Genomic DNA, 23888 nt, shown 5'->3' with positions numbered 1-23888 from the left:
CATCTCCCGTTTGTGTTAACAACCATAAATTGTAATATTCTCCTTGGCTGCCAGCTATATGTATTTTAATTTTTGTATTATGATGGAAATCTTGTTAATAATTTATCTTATGATTGTTCATCACTGAGTCACTTGGCTGAGATGGGAGTAAGTAAATAAATAAGCACTGTATGGTGATACAGCAAGACATTGGAAAATAATAGTGCAAATATTCCATTAGACTAGAAGCTTTCTGGTATATCCAATGCATGGATTTCCAGTTCAAACACTGAAGTCTTAAAACTGAAATCTCTGAAAAAATATGCAGCGAAAACAGGAGACATAGTTAATCAAATTGTATCCTGCAATGAAGCAAGAAACTATAAATTAGTTCTTTTCTGCAAACAAATCCAACTGTCTTTTATCAAGAGATGCATTTTTTTAGGCTGCCTAGAATTGCAATGTATTCTTCGTTCACATGCAGCATTCACATTTAAATGTGAAAAAATTGGCAAGTTCATAATACATAGGGTTTCCTTTTCATATTAAATGTTCTGGGAAAATATCAACACATTTAACTTTCATAATAGCTGAAATAAAATAATTTCAATACTTAAAATAACATTTCTGCTTCATTTTGGAAAACAAACTCAGACTTTTTTTTTTTTTTTACAAAAAGGAACATAGTTTCAAAAACATTTGTGTGGAAACAAAGGTGCAAAAAGTTTATATTTTCTCTAGAATATGCAAAAACCAACCTTTCCGTAATTTAGCTCATCATAGGGGTCTGGAAATCCAGTATATTCTCTTGGACTCCCATAAAGGTTCAGGTAACAAGGCCCAAATGTTGGTAAGAAGCCCACTTCAGTTTCTCCAGTATTTGCTGATAAGCAAACATCATGATTAGGACACATTAAGGCTCACAGTATGATAACTGAATCTAGTTATAGCAAGGTAAAATGTTAAATATTAATGATTAGTAACATGAGAACATTTTTTTTCTGTGTACGCGGAGAAAGTTTAAATCCTAATGACTACTTCCATCTATATATAATCATTCCAATCTACTTGGATGGAAGACTGCCAGTGAATACCAGGGCTGTGGGGTAAAATGGGAAGTCAAAAATTATCCCAGAAAAAGGCATTGTCAGGCTTTTTGCAAATTGTGGCCGAGAAAAGTACATGATAGTGTCCATGTATGTATCAGAAGTAAGGCTCAATTTATGCGTGGCCAATCTCCTTAGGATCACACTGGAAAAGAATTGAGAAGATTTAACTTTGTTGTATTGCAGAATTTTTCTCCTCTTGGCCTATCTATCCTTTATATGGGATGATTGGGAGCTTCTAGCATTCCTAGTCCTCATTGCTCAGAATGAAAAGAATTGCAATTTAACCAAGATGGAGGGTATCAGGTTGAGGATAATTAAGTTGATATCTAGATCTGTACAATAATTCGTTATCAGAGGGGAGTGTTTGATTCAGAGCATTCAAGGCATACAGTATGTAACTCACACCTATTGAGCATCTTGTAAACCAAAGATATCTCTTTCATGATCAATTACTTATGTTAGCTCAGGACAGGAACGGCTGCTCTATGTAGTTCTTGGAAGGTGCTATCTGCAGGACTACATACACTCTAGATCAGAGGTCCCCAACCTTTTGAGCACCAGGGACCGGTTCCATGAAGAGGGTTTTTTCTGTGGACCAGAGGGGACAGTTCCAGCTGTTCAAGACAATTCCAGTGTATGCCTGAGGTTGGGAAGTGGCAATCATTAGACCAAATTTGGCCACACAAGGAAGGCTATTGCAAAATATCAATGACTGACCAAAATTATGTCATAAACATGATTGATTGGCTACTTATGAACAAGGACTTCGTTATTCATAGACTCGCCACAGACAAAACCCAAACCTCCAAGATCGTAGCGCTGGAAAACCCATTTAGCCCAGCACTCACTGATATATGTCTGAGCAATCTCAGTAGCTGGGTGGGTGAACTGCTTTTCCTAGCAATTCCTTTATTTTGCATTCATTTTCCTCCAAGATATATTGCAATGTATTTTTCTGCAAAACCACACTATATGATGGCCAGACTGTCCAATGTTATACTGAGTGACCTTTGATGGTAATTCTTCATGCATTTGTACTTTCACTGAGCCAAGAGAAGCGCTGAGATTTAAACCACCAACCAGCCACAGCTCCATTAGCAGCATAGATATTGTATAGCCAGATCACTGAAATAATAATTGCACTAAAATTATGATATACAGTCATGCAAAAGCCAAAAGCATTTTTTTTTCAATTAGGCCAAGCTGATTAATGTTATTTACACAAAGGTCAATGTATCGCTGCAGCTATTAATGCAGCTTTAAGCAATAATCTGGTTAATTCTTTTGATTTAAAAGAAATATTACTTTGGATCAAACAAAGCAAATCATATTACATTCCAAGATATGATTATGAACCTTCATATGATGAAGCCCCAGCTCCCGAAGGTGAAAGCTCTGTGTTTTATAAAAAGACAAGAGATTGCTTAGCAAATAAAACAATGTATTCAATAAACATATTCAATCTCGCAGTAAACATATCAAACATTTTACTCAAAGTAAATCTTAATAAGTTGGGAGTGTCAATGCTTATAAGAACTGAACAAGAGCTACACCAATTATTTACACTGTCATTATGGAGATAATCATACAGCTGTACATTATATTATCATTGTACAATTACAATAAATAGGATAGTGAGGAGCACATCAGAATAATCCTATTTAGTCTTTTTAAATGTAAAGTGTCCCTAGCAAGGATCTCCACAGAGGACCAAAAAAAGTCATGATGGCAGCTGGGATTGCCCATTACAAAAGGCCGTGGCTTCAATTGTGGAGTTGCTGCTGTCATCTTGACTTATGTGGCCCCTCCTGTGGCCCCTCCTGCTCTTGGTCCCTAGATAATGACAATCTGCTTTTGACAGGATACACATAAACCATATGCATAGTGACAAACTCATCACGTGTTCCTGAAATGATCCCTATCAATCAGGAGAGAAAATTATTTGCAGGTCTTTATAAAATATGGAGTTAATGTGCTATCTAAAGGAAGATGATTAATTAGTGAGAATTTTAGGAGAATTTGAGTTTTCACATTATTTCAGACAACTAAGATGATCTTGGATGCTACAATGTGAGCAAGCACTATTCCTTAGGAAGACCTGAATAAGATTTGTAGAAAATTAGTCTACAGAATGCTATTTTAAGCAACTTCCATCTGTTCTACCAATACGTACAACAAAACTACTATTTCCTACTATGTTAGGTTTGTTGTTGTTGTTACTATTGTTTGATTTTAAAAGACTTAACCATTAACTTAAACAAGAGACAAAATATGAACAAGACTGAGCCATCATCACCACCTCTGATCTCAATGGCTAATACAAATCACAGATATTATTGATAAGAAACATTCAATCAAACTATATAGAATTTAAAACAGATTTCAAATTATTTCCATATGTTGAAACAGATTTCACATGACTACGGTTTATATGGAAGAACTAATGTAATTAATTGTGATAAATAAAATACTTAAACAGCATGCCTTTTCCTCAAGAATAAAAATTTCAGATTAAAAGTAAAACAATCCTGCTAAAAAGAAATAAAAAGAATAAGCTAAAAAAACAATGTTAAGTGTCTTTCTATCTGTTGTCTGTCTGTCTGTCTGTCTACCTACCCACCTACCTACCTACCTACAATCTCTGGTCCTCTATCAGAAACCTGGGAGTTTGAGAGTTCGGTGCAATATGTTAGCTGTTTCTAGCACTGCAATCTTCTGGACACAGAGCTCTGATACTGTTCCTGGGATCTGTTGGTGATATTCTTCCAGCTTAGGAGTCATAGCCCCAAGTGTTCCTATTACCACTGGGACCACTTTGGTTTTTACTTTCCTCATCCTCTCTAGTGCCTCCCTCACATCCTTGTACTTCTCCAGCTTCTCATAGTCCTTCTTCCTGATGTTGCCGTCACCTGGTACCATTATATCTACCACCACCACTGTCATCTGCTCCTTGTCTGCTACCATAATGTCTGACTGGTCAGTATCTACCTGTCTATCTGGATCTGGACGTCCCACAGACTATTAGCCATTACTCTCCACAATCTTCTGTGTAATCTCCCATCTGGATTTGGGAGGGTCAAGTCCATACATCTCCTTCATGGATTACTGCCTTGTCGTGGCAAAGGGGCTTGCGTAACTCAATGAAGCTATGAGCTATGCTGTGCAGGGCCACCCAGACAGACAGATCATAGCAGAGAATTCTGACAAAATGTGATCCATTGGAGAAGGAAATGGCAACCCACTCCAGTATCTTTGCCATGAAAACCCCATGGACAGTACCAAAAGGCAAAAAGATATGACACTGAAAGATGAGCCCCTCAGGTCGGAAGGTGTCCAATATGCTACTGGGGAGGAGCAGAGGGCTAGTACTAGTAGCGCCAGAAAGAATGAAGCGACTGGTCCAAAGCTGAAAGAACGCTCAGCTGTGGATGCATCTGATGGTGAAAGGAAACTTCGATGCTGTAAAGATCTTTTCTCCATAGAAATCTGGAATGTAAGGCAAATGAATCAAGGCAAACTGGACATAGTCAAACAAGAAATGACAAGACTGAACATCGACATCTTAGGAATCAGCAAACTAAAATGGACAGGAATGGGTGAATTTAATTCAGAGGACCATCAGGTATACTACTGTACACAAGAATCCCTCAGAAGAAATGGAGTAGCCTTCATAGTCAATAAAAGAGTAGGAAAAGCAATACTGGGATACAATCCCTAAAATGACAGAATGATCTCAGTGCGAATCCAAGGCAAATCATTCAATATCACAGTAGTTCAAGTGTATGCCCCAACCACTGGTGCTGAAGAGGATGAAATTGACCATTTCTATGAAGCCCTATAGCACCTTATAGATTCAACACCAAAAAATGATGTCCTTATCATCATGGGGGATTGGAATGCTAAAGTAGGAAACCAGAAGATAAACGGAATAACAGGCAGGGCACAGGCTGATAGAATTTTGTCAAGAGAATATGATGGTCATAGCAAACACTCTTTTCCAACAACCCAAGAGACAACTCTACACATGGACATCACCAGACGGTCAATACAGAAATCAGATTGACTATGTGCTCTGCAGCCAAAGATGGAGAAGCTCTATACAGTCAGTAAAAACAAGACCAGGAGCTCACTGTGGCTCAGATCATGAGCTTCTCATTGCAAAATTTAGGCTTAAATTGAAGAAAGTAGGGAAAAACATTAGGCCACTCAAGTATGAATTAAATCATATCCCTGATGAATAGAGGTGACAAATAGATTTAAGGAATTAGATCTGGTAGACAGAGTGCCTGAAGAACTATGGACGGAGGTTTGCAACATTGTACAAGAGGTAGCAACTAAAACCATCCCAAAGAAAAAGAAATGCAAGAAAGCAAAATGGCTGTCTGAGGAAGCTTTGCAAATAGCTGAGGAAAGAAGAGAAGCAAAAGGCAAGGGAGAAAGGGAAAGATACACCCAACTGAATGCAGAATTCCAGAGAATAGCTAGAAGAGATAAGAATGCCCTCTTAAATGAACATTGCAAAGAAATAGAAGAGACCAATAGAATAGGGAGAATCAGAGATCTCTTCAAGAAAATTGGAGATATGCAAAGATGGGCATGATAAAGGACCAAAATGGCAGGCAACTAACAGAGGCAGAAGAGATTAAGAAGAGGTGGCAAAATTATACAAAAGAACTATACAAGAACGAGCTTAGCGTCCCTGATAACCATGATGGGGTCATCACTGACCCCATCCTAGAATGTGAATTTAAATGGGCCTTAGGAAAGCTGAGCAACAACAAAGCTAGTGAAGGTGACAGTATTCCAGCTGAGCTATTCAAAATCTTAAAAGATGATGCAGTAAAAGTGCTACACTCAATTTGCCAGCAAACTTGGAAAACTCAACAGTGGCCACAGGATTGGAAAAGGTCAGTTTACATTCCAATTCCAAAGAAAGGCAATGCCAAAGAATGTTCAAACTATCACACCATTGCACTCATTTCACGTACATGTAAAGTTATGCTTAAAATCCTACAAGCTAGACTTCAGCAGTATGTGGATCGAGAACTTCCAGAAGTACAGGCAGGATTTCGAAGAGGCAGAGGAACTAGAAATCAAATTGCCAACAGACGCTGGATCATGGAGAAAGCTAGGGAGAAAAACATCTACTTCTGCTTCTGCTTCATTGACTATGCTAAAGCCTTTGATTGTTTGGATCACAACAAATTGTGGCAAGTTCTTAAAGAGATGGGAGTACCAGACCATCTTATTTGTCTTTTGAGAAACCTATATGTGGATCAAGAAGCAACAGTGAGAACTGGACACAGAACCACTGATTGGTTCAAAATTGGGAAAGGAGTCCGGCAAGGCTGTATTCTGTCACCCTGCCTATTTAACTTATATGCAGAGCATATCATGAGAAAAGCAGGGCTAGATGAATCAAAAGTTGGAATTAAGATTGCTGGGAGAAATATCAACAACCTACGATATGCAGATGATACCATTCTAATGGCAGAAAGTGAAGAGGAACTAAAGAGCCTCTTGATGCGAGTGAAGGAGAGTGCAAAAGTTGGTTGAAACTCAACATTTTCAATTCCTGGCAAATAGATGGGGAAGAAATGGAGGTAGTGACAGATTTTACCATTCTGGGCTCCAAGATCACCACAGATGGGGACTGCAGCCAAGAAATTAAAAGACGCTTGCTCCTGGGGAGAAAAGCTATGGCAAATCTAGACAGCATACTAAAAAGCAGAGACATCACCCTGCCAACAAAAGTACATATAGTCAAGGCCATGATTTTCTCAGTTGCAATGTATGGCTGTGAAAGTTGGACCATAAGAAAGGCTGAGCGCAAAAGAATTGAAGCCTTTGAACTATGGTGCTGGAAAAGACTCCTGCGAGTCCTCTGGACTGCAAGGCGATCAAACCGGTCAGTCCTAGAGGAGATCAACCCTGACTGCTCTTTAGAAGGACAGATCCTGAAGCTGAAACTCAAGTATTTTGGCCACCTAATGAGAAGGAAGGACTCACTGGAGAAGGGCCTAATGCTGGGAAAGATTGAGGGCAACAGAAGAAAAGGACGGCAGAGAATGAGGTGACTGGATGGAGTCACTGAAGCAGTAGGTGTGAGCTTAAATGGACTCCAGAAGATGGTAGAGGACAGGAAGGCCTGGAGGAACATTGTCCATGGAGTTGTGATGGGTCGGACACGACTTCGCAACTAACATCAACAAGTCCATAAATTGTACAGATGTTCCTTTCACAATGCCAGCTACTTGTTGTGCCATGATCAATGCCTCTGGCTCAGCCTTTTCTCCCCATTGGTAGGGTTTCAGATTGCCAGCTACCTCAACTTTGTATATATGAATTTATACAAATATCTCACTACCTGAACAGCTCTCTCAATAGTTCTATGTTTATATTGATAATACAATATTTACATTGTGTGTGTGTGTGTGTTTGTGTGTGTGTGTGTATAAATGTTTTTGCATGTTTGAATTTGAATAAGGCCAACCATCCCTTGAGTTTTCAAACCAGGTTCCTATATAATGGAGAAAGCTTGCTGGATAGCTCCAAAAAGATAACCCTCAAAATAATTTATTGTTTGATGTGTTTTAGAAGTATATCTTGCTTCTTTCTGTGTGATAAGATATATTGCTAATAACTATTTAGCATATACAAAATAACAATTCTGAAACTAAAATCAACATACTTCATTCACAGTGCTAAATTTAACAAAGCAAGAACATTAAATATCATTCTGAAAAGATAAGAGCATCAGTAATATTTTATTTAAAGAAAGAATTCCATCATGTGCATCGTACTAATTAGCATGATTACTCCTGTTTAGACTTGTTAATATTAAATCTGGATAAACCAGAGCAAACTTCACCAAGTCTTTGATTGTCCTGCACCATATCTAAGGAAATACCACTGATTCTCCATTGTGTTTATCGCCTTTCTTTTCTGAGTTTGTAATAGTTATTTTGAGGAAACATCTACTGTAAGAAAAGAGACTGGCTTACCTCCAACTTCTCCACCAGAGGCAGCTATTTTGGAAAGGCATAAATATGTAGTGCCCACAACATCGTTTTTTGTAAGGCGATCCCTGAATGTAATAATGGATTTAAATACATCAATATTCATTTTAAATACTGTATCTCTAGTATGCCCATTTAGAATACTATGTATCAGTCCTATTTCCTTATATGAAAAGTGTGAAATTCTGAGTGTTGATTAAATAAACAATAATTATATTGGTTAGCAAGACAACAGTATAGAAAATGCAGATGGTCATAGCTAAATATCCTATGGATGTACAGTAGGAAGGTTTCACTTCCACCAGTAGCCAGCAGATGGCACAATGTCCAATCTTCAAAAAGTGCATATCACCAGTATTTCTTTTAGAACAGGAATTTATCTCAGTTCCTTCTATCAACTAGAAATAAGCACAATTAACCACAAAACTATTCAAACATTTGCTGATAAGACTCAAGGCTTTGATCTCAGTCACTCATGCCCTGGTCACCTTCTGAATGGATTACTGCAATGCGCTCCAGATGTGGCTGCCCTTGAAGAATATCTGGAAGCTTCAGCTGATGCAAAATGTAGCAGCATAGGCAGTTAGTTATCTGAGCTTCTAGAACTGTACATGTTATACCTCTATTCCACAGAATGCATTGGTTGTCACTTTGTTTCTGGGTCCATTTCAAGGTGCTGATTATGATCTTTAGAGCCCTACATGGCTTGGGGCCAGGTTATCCAAGGAGCTACCTCTCTCTGGTTACATCTATCTGTTCCATCAGGTCATGTTGTAGGTCCCGTCAGCCAAGGAGGGAGGAGAGCCATTTCTGGTCTGGCACCCTCCCTTTGGAGCATCATCCCCCCCCCCATGAGATGAGATTGGCCCCAGCCAAGATGGCCTTCCAGAAGGGTCTTAACACTGGGTTTTGTCACAGGGCCTGGGGAATCCTATGGAAGTGTAGAGCTCTGTTAAACGGTTGCATTGTGTTTAAGTTGAACGCATTCTCCTGTTTTTTTAAAGTTATTAATTATTTTAACTGTAGGTTAATGATCTTGTTTTTTCATCATTTTGAATTTTTTGTTTTTGACTGTGTATGCTGCTCTGAGTCATTGTGAGATAAGTTGCTATATAAATTTAATAAATAAACAGTTTACCAGTGACTGAATGAAAAGAAATTATATTAATTCTAAACCAATTATTTTAAGGCGATCTTGCAAATAAAATGGAGCTACAAATTGCATTCATGTTACTTGCACAAACGTAATAAACATATGTACAGCTTATGCAAAAATATCTGTTCTCAAAATTCTAACAGTTGCTTTGTAGAAGACTGACTATATAACAAGGAAGAGCTTACCAATCATATACCATCAGCCTTATTTTTTCACACATTGAAGGAAACTAGAAAAAAGGAAACTATGTTATTTATTGAAGTCTTTCTTAAATACAAAAGCCTAATTGTAGAATAATGTACTAGAGAACAAACCTTGATTTGAAGATTAATAAGCTGATTCCACTCGGGGTTAGCATTTTTTTCAATTATATTGGTGCAAACCTGTCAAAGAAAAAGTCCACTTCTATTTAAACCAAATCAATTCTATGTTTAATCTTTAATATTTTTTATCTGGAAAGATCTGGACCTAATTTGTATTACTAGACTTGCTTATCCTGTTAATGTTAGCTAACTCAGAGCCTGGAAGAAGATCTAACGCACTTAATTCTTGAATGGCAATAGGGCAATTGCAAACACCTGGATTCAAAGGGAAACATGTCATCTAGACCAGAGCAGGGGTCCCCAGGCCGTGGCATGCCAGAAACCAGTCCAAGCAAAGAAGCAAAGCCCCATCCGCTGGATGCAGATAGTACATGAAACCACGTCCCCTCTGGTCCACAGAAAAACCCCTCTTCATGGAACCGGTCCCTGGTGCTCAAAAGGTTGGGGACCTCTGATCTAGAGTGTATGTAGTCCTGCAGATAGCACCTTCCAAGAACTACATAGAGCAGCCGTTCCTGTCCTGAGCTAACATAAGTAATTGATCATGAAAGAGATATCTTTGGTTTACAAGATGCTCAATAGGTGTGAGTTGCATACTGTATGCCTTGAATGCTCTGAATCAGACACTCCCCTCTGATAACGAATTGTTGTACAGATCTAGATATCAACTTAATTATCCTCAACCTGATACCCTCCATCTTGGTTAAATTGCAATTCTTTTCATTCTGAGCAATGAGGACTAGGAATGCTAGAAGCTCCCAATCATCCCATATAAAGGATAGATAGGCCAAGAGGAGAAAAATTCTGCAATACAACAAAGTTAAATCTTCTCAATTCTTTTCCAGTGTGATCCTAAGGAGATTGGCCATGCTTAAATTGAGCCTTACTTCTGATACATACATGGACACTATCATGTACTTTTCTCGGCCACAATTTGCAAAAAGCCTGACAATGCCTTTTTCTGGGATAATTTTTGACTTCCCATTTTACCCCACAGCCCTGGTATTCACTGGCAGTCTTCCATCCAAGTAGTTACTCTACTTACGTTTTAATAGACAAGGTTTTTTCAAGCAACAAAAAATACATATATTTCTATATGATTTTTTTTTGTAGTTACAGATATTAGTTGAAAGAATTAATTCTACTCAATTCTATGTGTTTAACATATAACTAATGGTAACACACAATGATTTCAGTATAAACATAAAAATAATATATTACCAAACCATACTTTGTTCATTTCTAAATAAATGTAATTTTATCCAAACCACAATAGATTTTTGTCATTTGATCTTTGTGAAAACATATTTATGCAAGAGTAGTTATCAGACACTTTATCCATGACTATATAATACAATACTGTTATTAGCACAAAGTACCTTTTTCCCAGCAAAACAAACTTCCACAAAGGGATCCACAAGATTTTTCTTGTCGGCTTCTCCTCCAAATATTTCTTTTACTGTCTGTGCAAAGGCATCATCCACTGGACAGAAATTTTTAAAACAGAGAATGAAAGAAGTTATCTTCTATTGCTCAAAACTTGCATCCATGGTTATATATTTCTGAATGTGCAAAATGGTGTTGTTGAGCACTAAAAGTCACAGATGCTTAAACTATTCAGTAAATCGTGGCTCCCAAACTTTGGTAACTTTAAGATGTATGAACTTCAACCCCCAGCATTCCTGAGCCAGCATAATGGCTGGGGAATTCTGCAAGTAGAAGGCCACACATTTTTAAGTTGTTACGTTGGAGAAATACTGCAATAAACTATTACAGTGGGCAATGCTTGTTGCATTGTTTTAGCAGCTGCAGCAGCAACAATTCTATTCCATTCCCTCTTTTCTTTCCCCTCCAACATTAAAGCAGTATCCTTACCCATTATACTTGATTAGTTTTGAAATAAATGCTTATTATAATTTAAGAATGACGCTATTGAGAATTTCCAGTTTCTATTTCTTTCTCTGTTTCCTCCTTTTCCAGCTTCTTCGCTTCTTTGTCCTGACTCCTACTGGCAGGTATCCTTTTGATGTTAACTGTCCAAATCAGTGACATTGTATTTTTGCCAAATGACATTTTCAGTTAATCTACTAGATTCCCTTCCTTTTCTGTTTTTTCCCCAGTTACCATGTTTTGATTTCCCTTCCCTGCTTTCGCTAGGGCACTCTATCACTGCCCTCTAGTCAATGTTTTGTTCCACTTATTATTAAAGACTGGTTGTTCTGAGTTTTCCTTTTAGGATTTATTTTTCTTCAGATATTCAGTAGTTCAGTAATTCTGACTCTTTGTACCTTAGAGTGGTTCACTCATAAGAGGTGAACTGGGTGGATACAAGGATGCAGAATTATGACTGAAAAAGAATCTACTTCTGGGATTTGGCATAATCTGCTCAGCCAGCTGATTTAGGACCATCAGCTGCCACGTCATTTATGTCTAAGCCAGCGTTAGAAGGAAAACAAATTTAATTAGATAGATTTGGTTTAATCATAGCTGATGGGGAATGAGGAAAACCAAAAGTACAGGCAAAAGTACTGTTCTTTCAAATTTAGGGAGAGAAAATTATCATCACTAGAGAAGATTACAGGTCAGCTCCCACTTATTGTTTTGACTTTTCAATTCCTTCTTTTCCACTGGTGTAGTGGTGAAGGTGCGGGCCTAGAAACCAGGAGACTGGGAGTTCTAGTCCTGCCCGAGATATAAAAGCTGGCTAGGTGATTTTGAGCCAGTCACTCTCTTTCAGCCCAGCCCACCTCACAAGGTTGTTGTTGTAGGGAAATAGGAGGAAGGAATATTAGGTATGTTTGCTCCCTAGAGGTACTTGAGTAATAAACATGAGATAAAAATCTAATAAACAAAGAAAAAAAACATGCAAAGGTGGCCAGGTCCTCAACCATTCCCCTGAGGAACTGCAAATGTTACCATGACTAATGTGTGCGGATATGGCAAATTTTGATACCCTTTGAGAAACAAATACTTTCCCCCATTCTGGTTCTTGACTACCCTGCCACCACTTTATTCCAGAGCTTTAGCTGGGTTGTACCCCTTCAAACACCAGATGAAAATTCACATAGCTGAATGTTCCATACAAAAGTCTTTTTACATGAAATATTGATGTCAGGTTAATAAACCACTGCTACCCTAATCTTCTTCTGCACATGCATAGGAAAACCTATTTGCTAAACAGAAATATTTACAGGTGTTATCAATCTCCTTTCGCCTTCACTAAAGTTTCCACTATCTGTAGATGGGAAATCATAAAAAAAACCCTGCAGTTATGCAGTGTAAGTCCTAAAATGCTGTTTTTAAATACTATAAAGCCATCCAAGTCAGAAAAAAAAATAAGAAAATCTTCCTTTCTCTAAATTTGCCCACTTTGCATCACATTTTTTTCCATGCTATGCTCCCTTTAACAAAAACCATTAAGTGCCCCTGGAGAAAGCCAATTTTGAATCTATAGCAATATTTAGTTTGCAATATTACAGAGGTTTTCAGCTGAAGACAAATGTGGTGCATTCTAGATGCAGGTTTAGTTAAGTCTTTCTGATTTGGGGGCCTTTGAAGTCAACTATTACTATGAGCAGCAGCAGTAGTAATAGCAGTTTAAGAACTCTACAAACATTTCTCCCCAATTATCCAACATAATAAATGCACTCATTTTTCCCATGTTAATAATAGATAACTATATACATACTCTGAGGAATATCTTCAGCTCTGTAGATTTTGAGAATAAAAGTAACCCATCGGAGGACCATTCCAGCTGGGAGCAATAGGTTGGTTTCCACATCATCATTTTCATTCTCCCGTTCTCTGTTTTCCACCTGTTGGAGATATATTTGAGTTTTAGTCTTTTCTTTTTTTTAAAAAAAAAAAAGCAATCTTTCTTTCCAACCAGCTAATACCCCCAAAGATTGCAAAGTGATGTTTTTTTTTTCCTGATTAGAGGAAATGTGGATAAGTAGTCCTTGACTTAACGACCACAATTGAGTCCCAAATTTGTTAAGTGAGTTGTGCCCCATTTTATGGCCTTCTTGCCACAGGTGTGAAGTGAATCACTTCAGTTGTTAAGTAAGGAACAGAGTTGTTAAATGAATCTGGCTTCCCCATTGATTCTGCTTGTCAGAAGGTCACAAAAGGGGATCACATGATCCCAGGACTCTGCAACCATCATAAAAATGAGTCAGTTGCTAAGCATCTGAATTTTGATCACATGACCATGGAAATGCCACAATGGTTGTAACTGTGAAAAATGATCGTAAGTCACTTTTGTCACTGCCATTGTGACTTCAAATGTCACTAAATGAACTGTCGTAAATCAAGGACTACCTATATATCTCTTCCATTTTCTTTTCTCCCTAAAAAGTGTGTTGTCCCCCATCCCTAAATAATATAGACCTGTCACTGCCAATAAGGCATGAATGCTGCATGATCATCTGAAATAATTTAGAAGAATGCAGAGCAAGGGCATGAGATGTTTCCTAACCTAATTAATTTAATTTCATATATGTAACTGATTTAGATTTTGGCTATCACAGCAGTATCTGTTGTTGCAAATAACAGCATTAGTAAGAATTAGTAGCATTTAATGAACATTGGCAAATATATTAGTATCACAGGAGAAGCTAGAAATGCACTGAGCAATTAATCATCCTTTCAGTATTCATGTATCCTCACGATGTTTATACTTTGTAAATAATGACCTGGCATTTGATAATGAGTTCTGGATCAGAATAGCTAATTCCTGTTTTAAACGGAACTGTTTAAAAGTCAGGATAACAAGTGACTACTAGCCTGAATTTATTCATTTGTTAAACAAAATTATATAGCTTATTTCCACATTAACAGTACCTTTGAAATTACAGATATCTTGCATCTCCTTTTAGTTTCTCCATCCTATTTAAACATTACACTTTTAAAGGAATCTTTCACTTTAAAGACTGTTTCAGGATCTTAAATTGACAGGTATTGATAATATGAATATTATCCCTGAATACTATTTATGAAAAATATGAATTTCCAGATCCTAATTTGTACACACTGTAGATTATGCTGCTCAGCTTTAACTAAAACATGATTAGTTTTTAGTTTATAAATATGCAAAAGACATTATCATCACAAAAAAATATGAACAGCCACCTACAATGGATTCTTTCTTCATTTTAATCTTGGAAAATGTAAAGAACAGGCTGAATAAAGCACAGGAATAAGTAATGTGCATTTATTTATTATATTTATTTTATATTTCTATTTTGGAGACCACGTGTCTCATTAACAAACCGACTTTGGGAAACGTTTTAGATACCAACATGCACGGAAATATTTCCATAGATGCCCATCAGACTCCTTACTCCCCTTTTAATCACAATATTTATTTCTAAAAATATGCCTAGATGCCACCAAAAAATGTGTCTAAACTGCATAGCTAGTCTAAGAAAATGAAAGTATGTGGCTGCCTCCAGTATCTTATTTGGAAATATATCTGACATGCCAAGAAAAAAGATATATAAGTTGTCTACAATAACAGAGCTTCCTCGGGATTGGAGATAATAGTAGGAATCATTTCAGTTATTTGTCTTCTTTAAACAGTGATTTCTAACTAGTTCAGGGGTAGGCAACCTTGGCTCTTTTATGACTCGTGGACTTCAATTCTATGCTGGCTCGGGAATTCTGGGAGTTGAAGTCCACGAGTCATAAAAGAGCCAAGGTTGCCTACCCCTGAACTAGGCACAAAACACTGACCTTTTTGAGAGAATGATTATGAAAATTGTGTACAGAACATGAGAATGTCCTAGAGTGGGAAATCCTTGACATTCCCCCCCAAATATTCACATGTTCTTTTGCAACTGAGCGAAACAGCAGGAATAAAGGAGCATTGCGAGGAAGGAGAAGCTGCACCCAAAAGATGAGAAAGAGAAAAAGGTTAAGGGGAGATGTACCTTCAAAAAGCAGCGGTGTTGAAGGCCATGGAAGAGAAGTTGTGCGGCGACAGAGTGGAAAGTAGCCGAATAAGCAGAACTGGGGAAAAGAAACAAAGGGTCAGCAGGTTTATTCTTTGAGTGTCTTCTATTATTCAGTGTAAAGCCTCACACGGATATTAAAATGAAGTATCCAATCTAAGATGTATTGGAAGGAAACAAAATATACACATCTAATAAACTTACAGGTGGTTCATCTCCTGTTCCAAGAACAAACATGCTGACTTTCAAGTAGCCTTTAGGACTTGAATTGGTGTCTTCAGGGTCATTCAAAAGCAGCCATTTTCTCATGACTGCATGGCCTGAAAAGCAAAAGAACACTGATCATGAACATTGAAGCCAAGTCACCAATCATGTTTAAATGATTTTTTTTAAAGAGTGGAGTCTTTTGTAAGTTGTGATGGTGGGAAAAAGAGTTTCTTCTGCTGCTCCTGGTGCTGATATGGGGAAAGGAAGATGTGAAGCTGGAGCTGACATTAGTTATGGACATTATGTTGATTGTTGTATATTTGGGTGTATAAGAGCACTAGGCATGCATTTAAAAATAAGAGCAGCATTCTCTCTTGGGTGAGTGGCAGACTCAAGCACGTGCACACAGCTCCATTCAGGCAAATGGAGCTTTGCATGTGAGCAGAAAACACTGCGCTCCCATGCAAAGCTCCACTTGCGCAAACAGCAGGCACTTGCACTCATGCGCTCATGCGCAAAGCTCCACTCGCGCAAGCAGAAGGCACTCAAGTGGAGGGTGCTTATGCTCGTGCACAAAGCTCCATTCATGCAAATGGAGTTTCGTGTTTGAGCACATTCCACTTGCTCGAGTGGAGCTTCATGCGTGAACACAAGGGCCCGCCGCTCACACAGGTGGAGCTTTGCAAGCGCTTGCCCATCATTACACCCATCCTAGTCAAAGCATCTACTACTAGGTATGAATAAATCTGAATCAACCTAGGATATTTTGCCTGAAGATTACTTACCAGGCTCATCATAGACATAACCAACATCAATCTGTAACAGAAATATATTAATATTATCTCCATAGAGTTAATGATAGGGTAATCAAATAAATATAATACACTACGTAAGTGGCTTTAAAGCTCATTTGCTTTCAGTCACAGATCTGAATGCCTCTTCTGTCACATACAGTACAGGATCTAAATTTAAATATGTGTAACTGAAATATATTTACATTAAAAGTAAGCCATATTCAAACTAATGCTTTATGGTGGCTACATAATCATTTGCCAAAACCAGTTAAAGATATTAATCTTCTCACATCAATATGCCTAATGCTGAACCCAGATTTTGCTTCTTGTTCTTAAATCCAATGGAGTATTTTCATATTAATTCAGGCAGAGATAATACTTTACAGTTAACAGTACTGGGTAAATAATTTCTAGGCATAAGAAAAGAAAATGAAATAAAAATTTGAAGTCATTTTTCCATTTCTTTCATTCTAGACTGGCAGGAAGACACCTATTCACACATTTACATTTCCAAAATTTAGAAAAAGGAAAAAGATATTGCTTTTATAGGATATGTATTTTGGTTCTTTGTCTTTTAATTTCATGTTGAGTAAGGTCCAAATGAATTTATGGTGGAACATCAAGAATGCTTACCTTAAATTCCCCCATTAGACTATCAGAACGCAAAGAGTAAGAATCATAAACCTTTAAGGAAATGAAAGAAGTAGAATAAGTTATAACTTTAACTTAACAAAAAGTAAAGCAATAATAAAGACAATGGTTCATTTGCCATACCCGAATGCTTATGGTTTCATCAAAGAGCTCAGAAGGTGTCATATTGTGTATGTTGTAGAAAAACATCTATTAAGAAAGGGAAACAGTTTTAGATTAAGTCTGCAGGAAAAACTTGGGGTGTAACATAGAGATGTTTGGTGGTGACCCCCATTAAAACAAATGAAATTTCAGTATGTGGCTAAACTCTTGAATCCCACTGTGTAGGGGAAGAAGTGGCAGAACCTGGGGGCGGAGTTAAAAGGGGGATCAGTCAAGAATCTTATATAACTACAAGCAGACTAAGTCCAATCCCCCTTGAATTCTGTTGGCTCTTACCTAACTCAAGCAGGTACTAAGATTAGTCCTATGCATAGGCATCAGTAGCAATAAATCAGTTTAACTGGACCTTCATGTATGAATCTGATCTTTCAGCCCTAACCCACTGATTGTATTTATCTCATATTTATCTCGCCCACCCTTGCAGAAATTCATGGAAATATAAAGAACATATCTGGATGGAACTGGACTGAAGATAGTTGATTCAAGACATCCCACAGGGAGGTTGAGGAATATTCTTCTGTAGAAGTCCTAATTATTCGATTAAACATTTTTGCCAAGTACCCTGCTGTATATGAATATTCATAGGCAGACACACTATGTGAGTGGGGGATACTACAGAGTGGATGACCACATGTATGTGGAAACTTTCTGTTTTCCCTGTGTGGGGATGCAGTTATGTTAAGTCATATTGAGTTTACAAATTTTAATGTTTGTTATCTCAACTTGACCCAATTAGTGTCTGGCAATTCCAGCACCAGAAGCTCTGTAAAGATGTTGAATAGCTACTGTATGGCCCTGTACACATTGTAATAAGCAGCAAGAATAACCTTGAGGAAGAGGCAGAAAAAAGAGGCAGAAAAATCACTGCCAAGGAAATGGTCAGATAAGAGAAATCTGAGTCAGGAATGGAATTTGACAAAGCATTTTAGACCTGACCCTCTCTACTTCTCTACAGAATAAAGGCAGGGAGGGAGGAGACACATAGAGTTGCAAGAATCTGACACTTATGATAAAAGCAGTTTCAGCATACATGACTTTGAGGTTCAAGTTTCGTCTGTCTTTAAGGGCCGATAGAAACATATTGGTTCATGAGGATATTCTGCATAAATGACAACTTTGAACCAGCATAAATTCTTTCACTTTTCTTCATATGACTTCAAGTCAGTTGTCACAGTAGATTGCAATTCACAGTTTAGAAGGTGGATTTTGATAAACTCGTGTACCTGAATTAATTGGTGGACATGCAGTATATTCCATCATTAGCTGCTTTTCTTTTAGCCATGTGTTTATTATTTAGACTTAATCATACTTATTTACAGTAGATACTTACACCTCATTAACCTTAGCTGATCAAAAAAGCTTAGTAGGATAAGAACTACTTTGTATTTTGACAGAGGTCCATCAGGAACTATTGGACAGACTAGAAAAATATTCCTAAAGGGGTAAACAGCAACCATTTCTGTACGATTGCTAAGAAGAAACCTATGTGGACTTGAAGGAGACTTTACTAATCATACTTAACTAAAAAAAAACACCAATTTCACAAGATTTACTTCCAAATTGGCATTCCAAAGGTTATCTGCATGTAAATACCATTTTCATAAAACATAGTAGCTAAACTTATAAAGTACACAATAGTTTTGTTGTAAAATTTCAGCTGAAAAGAAGCATTTGCAATAATGATATATCTTTCAGTTAGAAAGGAAAAATGCATTTGTAGAACGAGACTGGTAAAATATATATTATACTTACCTCATCGAAATAGGGATTGTTTCCTCTTTTAATTCTTGTTCTGTGAGTCTGGCCACAAACATGTACTTTTACAACTGGCTTTATGTTATTCCCGGACAACTGACGGCCTTCAATGACCCTAACACGAATCTGGTAACAAGTAATACAATGACATTTATTAGATGGGTGATGTTTTCTATTAATTGGCTGTTATCAATTGAATGTGCTTTGAGTGCTTTCTTGTTAAAATAAATTTAATGGGATTGTCAGTTATTGAATTATAATGAACAAAATTCTGTCTCATTAGTCCCAAATAATACACAGAGCCCAATATGAAGAGCTCATCCAAGGAATTTACGTTCATGAGGAACCTGATCATGGTATATTTGGAATATCTCTGGGCATAGAAGGAGAAGGATGGCTATCCCTGCAGTTATGAAGGGCTAGGTGCACATTAGAATCTATCATGCACTAGCGCCATCAAATCTTAATTAAGCTGCAGGATGTTCTCAAAACAGAATAGTATGATAAAGAATATGAAGAGAGCATTAGAAAAGTTAATATGAGAGTGATCAAATTTACCATGGCTGCAATTTGGAAATAGGCAAGCTCTCCTGGAGCACACCTATTATGAGAACGTCCATTATTGTTTTTAAAAAATCCAAGTTTCCCCACAGAATTAAAGGAATGCCCTCTGCTCTAATTCATGATGAATATTTAGAGTGGCCTTCTACAACATACTGCCTTCTAATGTATATATTGTCCAAGTTGTACTTTTAACGTGTGAAGAGAAGGTAGTTCATTCAGACATGACATTTTTCTAAATACAAGCATATTTTCAGTACTCTTGAATTTTTAATTTAATAATAACAAAGTAATTTACAGCCGCTAGATAATTGGTGAATTTCAATAAATCTCATTATCTAAAATAAATATTTTATGCATTGAAATACAATTTTCTTCGAAGGGGTCTGCAGGATTCTCCAGACTTTGAAAGGGGTCTATATCACAAAAAGGTTAAAAATCTCTGATTTAGAGAGTAATACTTCGGTGTTTTTCATAATTAGCATAGTAGATATTATTAAGTTACTTGGAATGCAACAAATATTCCCAGTCTTTATTCTTAAGTTCACAGATTTATTTATACACTCCTTTGTTGTTATGAACTGGAGCCAAAAACATTACACCAGGGTAAAGAACCTTCCAAGATTTAAATAACAGCTTCTGGAAGAGATTTCTAAATAGAAAATAGATACGTTGCCCAAATTGTACTAACCACAATGCAAGCCTTCATTGTTTTCTTGGATAAATTATTAAGATTAGGATTAGTGTATTACTAATACAGAGAAGTGACAAAATTCATTATTTTACAACCTGGAAATCTTGAGGTTTATTAGAAAGGATCCTGCGATTTTTCTTTCCTTTGGTAATATGCCGAGCCAGCAGAACTTCACGAGAACCGTTTGGACCACCTTGGGGGAGAACTCCAGTTCCACCATCAGGCATACCCTCATCACCACCATCTTCTTCACCATCTACCCAACAATTTCAAATGTTACTATCCTTGAAATCAAAGTAAGAAAAACTCAAGAGTAAATCAACCTGACAGATCCCAGCACTCATATGGATCTCTGAAAGTACTATCTCCAGGGCAGAATAAGTGAGACGGAAAAGTCTTGAAATGGATCCAGCTTAAAAAATGGAGGTTTGCAAAGGATCGCACCTGCTTACAGAATAGCATGAGGTTGCCACAAGGTTGCCTCTGTAGGAAAGCTAAGCCTTGCATTGGCTGGGAGGCTCTCTCGGATGTTATAAAAAAAAAAACCAGAAAGGTAAGGTGGGTGCTGCTGAAATTTAAAGCTGGCTGGCAATAGGCAGAGTCCTGCAAATTCCTGAATGGCTGCAGGGGAAGCAGACCCAAGGCCTGCAGGGTCTCAGTGAGGCTGGTTGGGTGGCGGAGATAGGTTGGGGCACTGCAATGTCCCTGCAGTTAATCATTAGGGCGAATGACCGTGAGGGTGCTGCGGTGGCCATAACTTTGAAACAGGTTCATAAGCAGCTTTTGGGGCAGTCCATCATAACTTCAAATAATTGCTATAGCTTATCCAGAAGCTTATATCCAAGATAAATAAGCTGGCAGGGGAATTTGGGGAGTTGAAGTCCACACATCTTAAAGTTCCATAGGTTGAGAAACATTGGCTTAGATGGTTTTCATGGAAGTTTTGGATTGGGAAAATAATGAAAAACCACTTCTCAGCTGAACTTACTAAAGGCAGTTTTAGGCTTCCTCAGCAGTTAGCTGGAGACAAGGCAAAGGGAACATCATGAGGACATGTCCCTCAAAAAGTAGAGATGCATAATTTGAAAATTAATATTTTAAAATGTTTCACAGGAATGTCTTTAAACTTTTAGATTTTGTTTTTAAATTGTGGCTTATTACCCCACATAGGATGGCTGTGGAGAATGGTAGCCAAACAGATCTGGACTCCAGAGAGTATCAAGTTTGGGAAGGATATGTAACAATGATACAAGCAGCACAATCTGATCCTTGAAGCATTTAAACTGCTGTTACCGGTAAGTGGAATTCAGCAATTTAGAAATGACAGAAACATAAAGCAGTTGGACATTAAATAATGTCAAAGGTAATCATAAGAAAACACCAAACCCAAAGCATAAACAATCTATCTACTACTAAAACTCATGTGTCTATTTATTTATAATCTTCAGTTGGGCAAAACGGTGCATCATAGGGCAACAATGTACCTCAAATGGGCTAAGTTACAGAATGCTTCAAAATTTGAAACCCTGACTCCCATGGGATTGAAATTTGGCAAATCTGTGGTTGCTTCATTGCTGCCACATAGACACCTGATCATTTCCAATGGTTCCTGACAACTTCCCAAAACTCAAGAAGTTGCTGGCAGAAACTGTAAACTCAGTTGTGATTGCCCACACTCCCTTCCAGCTTCCCACAGGTAAAGCCACACCCTTCCTGACACTCACCATATCCCTATACACCTTCCCCTCAGGGCACCAATTATTTTTTTTACATCAGTGAGGAAGCTGGCAGGAAGCCTAAACTTGCTGTGGCAGAAAGAAGGGAAGGGAGAAAGGAAAATTCTAATGCTCCCTCTTAGCTTCTCACAAGGAAACTTAATGAGCAAGCCGACAGGAAATTGGAAATCACTTGCACTTTTTTTTTTGCCTGCCTGTGGCCATTCTGTTTCTCTGTTTGGAAAAGGGAATATCTCTAATAATGACCCATCAGATCACACGTTATCTAGTACATTATAGAACAATACAGAATGCTCAACAAAAATTACATCACACACAAAAATTAAACAGGATTACTGTCTAGGTTGCAAAAATCTGGTTAACCATCAGTGCTCAAGAAAGAATGAGAGTTTTCTCTCTCTGTGCTGCCATCTATCAATAATTTGGATTATTGCAAACTCTATATGATTGTTATTATCCCTCCAGTTACATAGGATTGATGGGCGAAAGAAACAATTCTGCTATGTGCTGCAGTTTGGTTATCAAATTTGCTGCTTTAAGAACTGGGTGGGGAAAGAAACAATGCCAGCCACTTTCACCTCACGTCTCTATAAATCAGATTTAGGCCTGAAGCTCCTTGTTCCAGCTGTAACTGACCAAAATAGTTGCTACTATGATTTAAAGCAGTAGTAGTGAGCTTAAATGGACTCCAGAAGATGGTAGAGGACAGGAAGTCCTGCAGGAACATTGTCCATGGGGTTGCAATGGGTCGGACACGACTTCGCAACTAACAACAACATGATTTAAAGCCTCTCCCAAAACTATGGTTTTTTTATGTTATGAAAACCATTTTATTAGTTTATAGAGAGCTTGCTGAATAGTCAATACATACTATCTTAATTCCTAGGTGAGAAAACAAAACTTTGTAAATAGAAAAATATACTTTAAGGGCAGAGCGCTACCTTCCCCCAAGGTACAAAAAACTAGTTTTTCCAGTTGGTGTCACCTTTAAACTTAAAATTGTATTGTAAAAAAATAAGCTGGCTCTAGTTTTTAACTAAACACAGACAAGTTAAGTAAAGGAAGCAATTTATTCTTTTAACCAAAATCACAATAATAGCAATGCAAAATCTCAGTGGTGGGCTAGAAAGAAGAGATTTATTACTGAATGACATATATTCCTATAGTACAATAATATTATACAAATTTGGAGCCTGAAGTGGCATTTTTTAAAGAACAATTTTATTTTTGGCTATTTGTGTGGGACTATATAAAGCTCTTAGAATAACAATTTGTTTCCTGTTATCTTTATAAGCAAACTTTCTTTTTTCTAATAATTTGATTTTTGTCCAATGAGGAATGTGAAAATTAAAAAAAAAATTGAGAGAAGCGGATTTTGAAATATAGAATGTTACTCCTATTTATCCACTTCAAAGTTATAACACTAGGTGACATCAGAGGAATAATTTTATTTGAAATCTTTTATTTGGGCAATACAGGTCCTATTAAGGCATTACAGTAGATCCCCATTACAATTTTACTCCTTGTGGTAGGGTGTGGCAGTTGCATATTGCAATTGCTAATGTGAAACATATGATTTCAGTTTCAATTCCGTTTTGAAGGCTGAAAGCAATGTTATATGTCCTAAGGAATGAATACACACACACACACACACACACACACACACACACTGCTATACATAGTAACAAGACTGGCAAGTGATACTCTTCCTATAGCTTTAAGTGAAGGATAACTATTAATAGATTGCTTTATAACATTTCCCTCCCATTCAGTATCACTTAACAGATACAC

At 37.4% G+C, this 23888-nt stretch overlaps 1 protein-coding gene across 3 annotated transcripts in view; it reads right to left on the bottom strand.

Moving 5' to 3' along the window:
* Positions 1 to 23888, bottom strand: part of MYOF (myoferlin) — a 101817-nt gene that overhangs the window by 55218 nt on the left and 22711 nt on the right. The window contains exons 6-18 of one of the 3 annotated variants that reach the window (XM_039336029.1): positions 20457 to 20617; positions 19104 to 19232; positions 17313 to 17378; positions 17172 to 17222; positions 16530 to 16560; positions 15742 to 15857; positions 13275 to 13401; positions 10966 to 11069; positions 9578 to 9646; positions 9449 to 9492; positions 8093 to 8175; positions 2445 to 2483; positions 738 to 862 (exon numbers count right to left, since the gene is read on the bottom strand). In XM_039336029.1, coding sequence (XP_039191963.1) covers positions 738 to 862; positions 2445 to 2483; positions 8093 to 8175; positions 9449 to 9492; positions 9578 to 9646; positions 10966 to 11069; positions 13275 to 13401; positions 15742 to 15857; positions 16530 to 16560; positions 17172 to 17222; positions 17313 to 17378; positions 19104 to 19232; positions 20457 to 20617 — 1145 coding nt within the window. Of the gene's footprint in view, positions 1 to 737; positions 863 to 2444; positions 2484 to 8092; positions 8176 to 9448; positions 9493 to 9577; positions 9647 to 10965; positions 11070 to 13274; positions 13402 to 15516; positions 15596 to 15741; positions 15858 to 16529; positions 16563 to 17171; positions 17223 to 17312; positions 17379 to 19103; positions 19233 to 20456; positions 20618 to 23888 lie in introns of those variants that run through there. The other 2 variants (XM_039336030.1, XM_039336031.1) reach the window with 2 other exon arrangements.

The sequence above is a fragment of the Crotalus tigris genome, unplaced genomic scaffold, assembly GCF_016545835.1.
Source record: "Crotalus tigris isolate CLP2741 ecotype Arizona unplaced genomic scaffold, ASM1654583v1 scf7180000017663.5292952, whole genome shotgun sequence".
NCBI lineage: Eukaryota > Metazoa > Chordata > Lepidosauria > Squamata > Viperidae > Crotalus > Crotalus tigris.
This window is presented reverse-complemented; position numbering and strand designations above follow the sequence as displayed.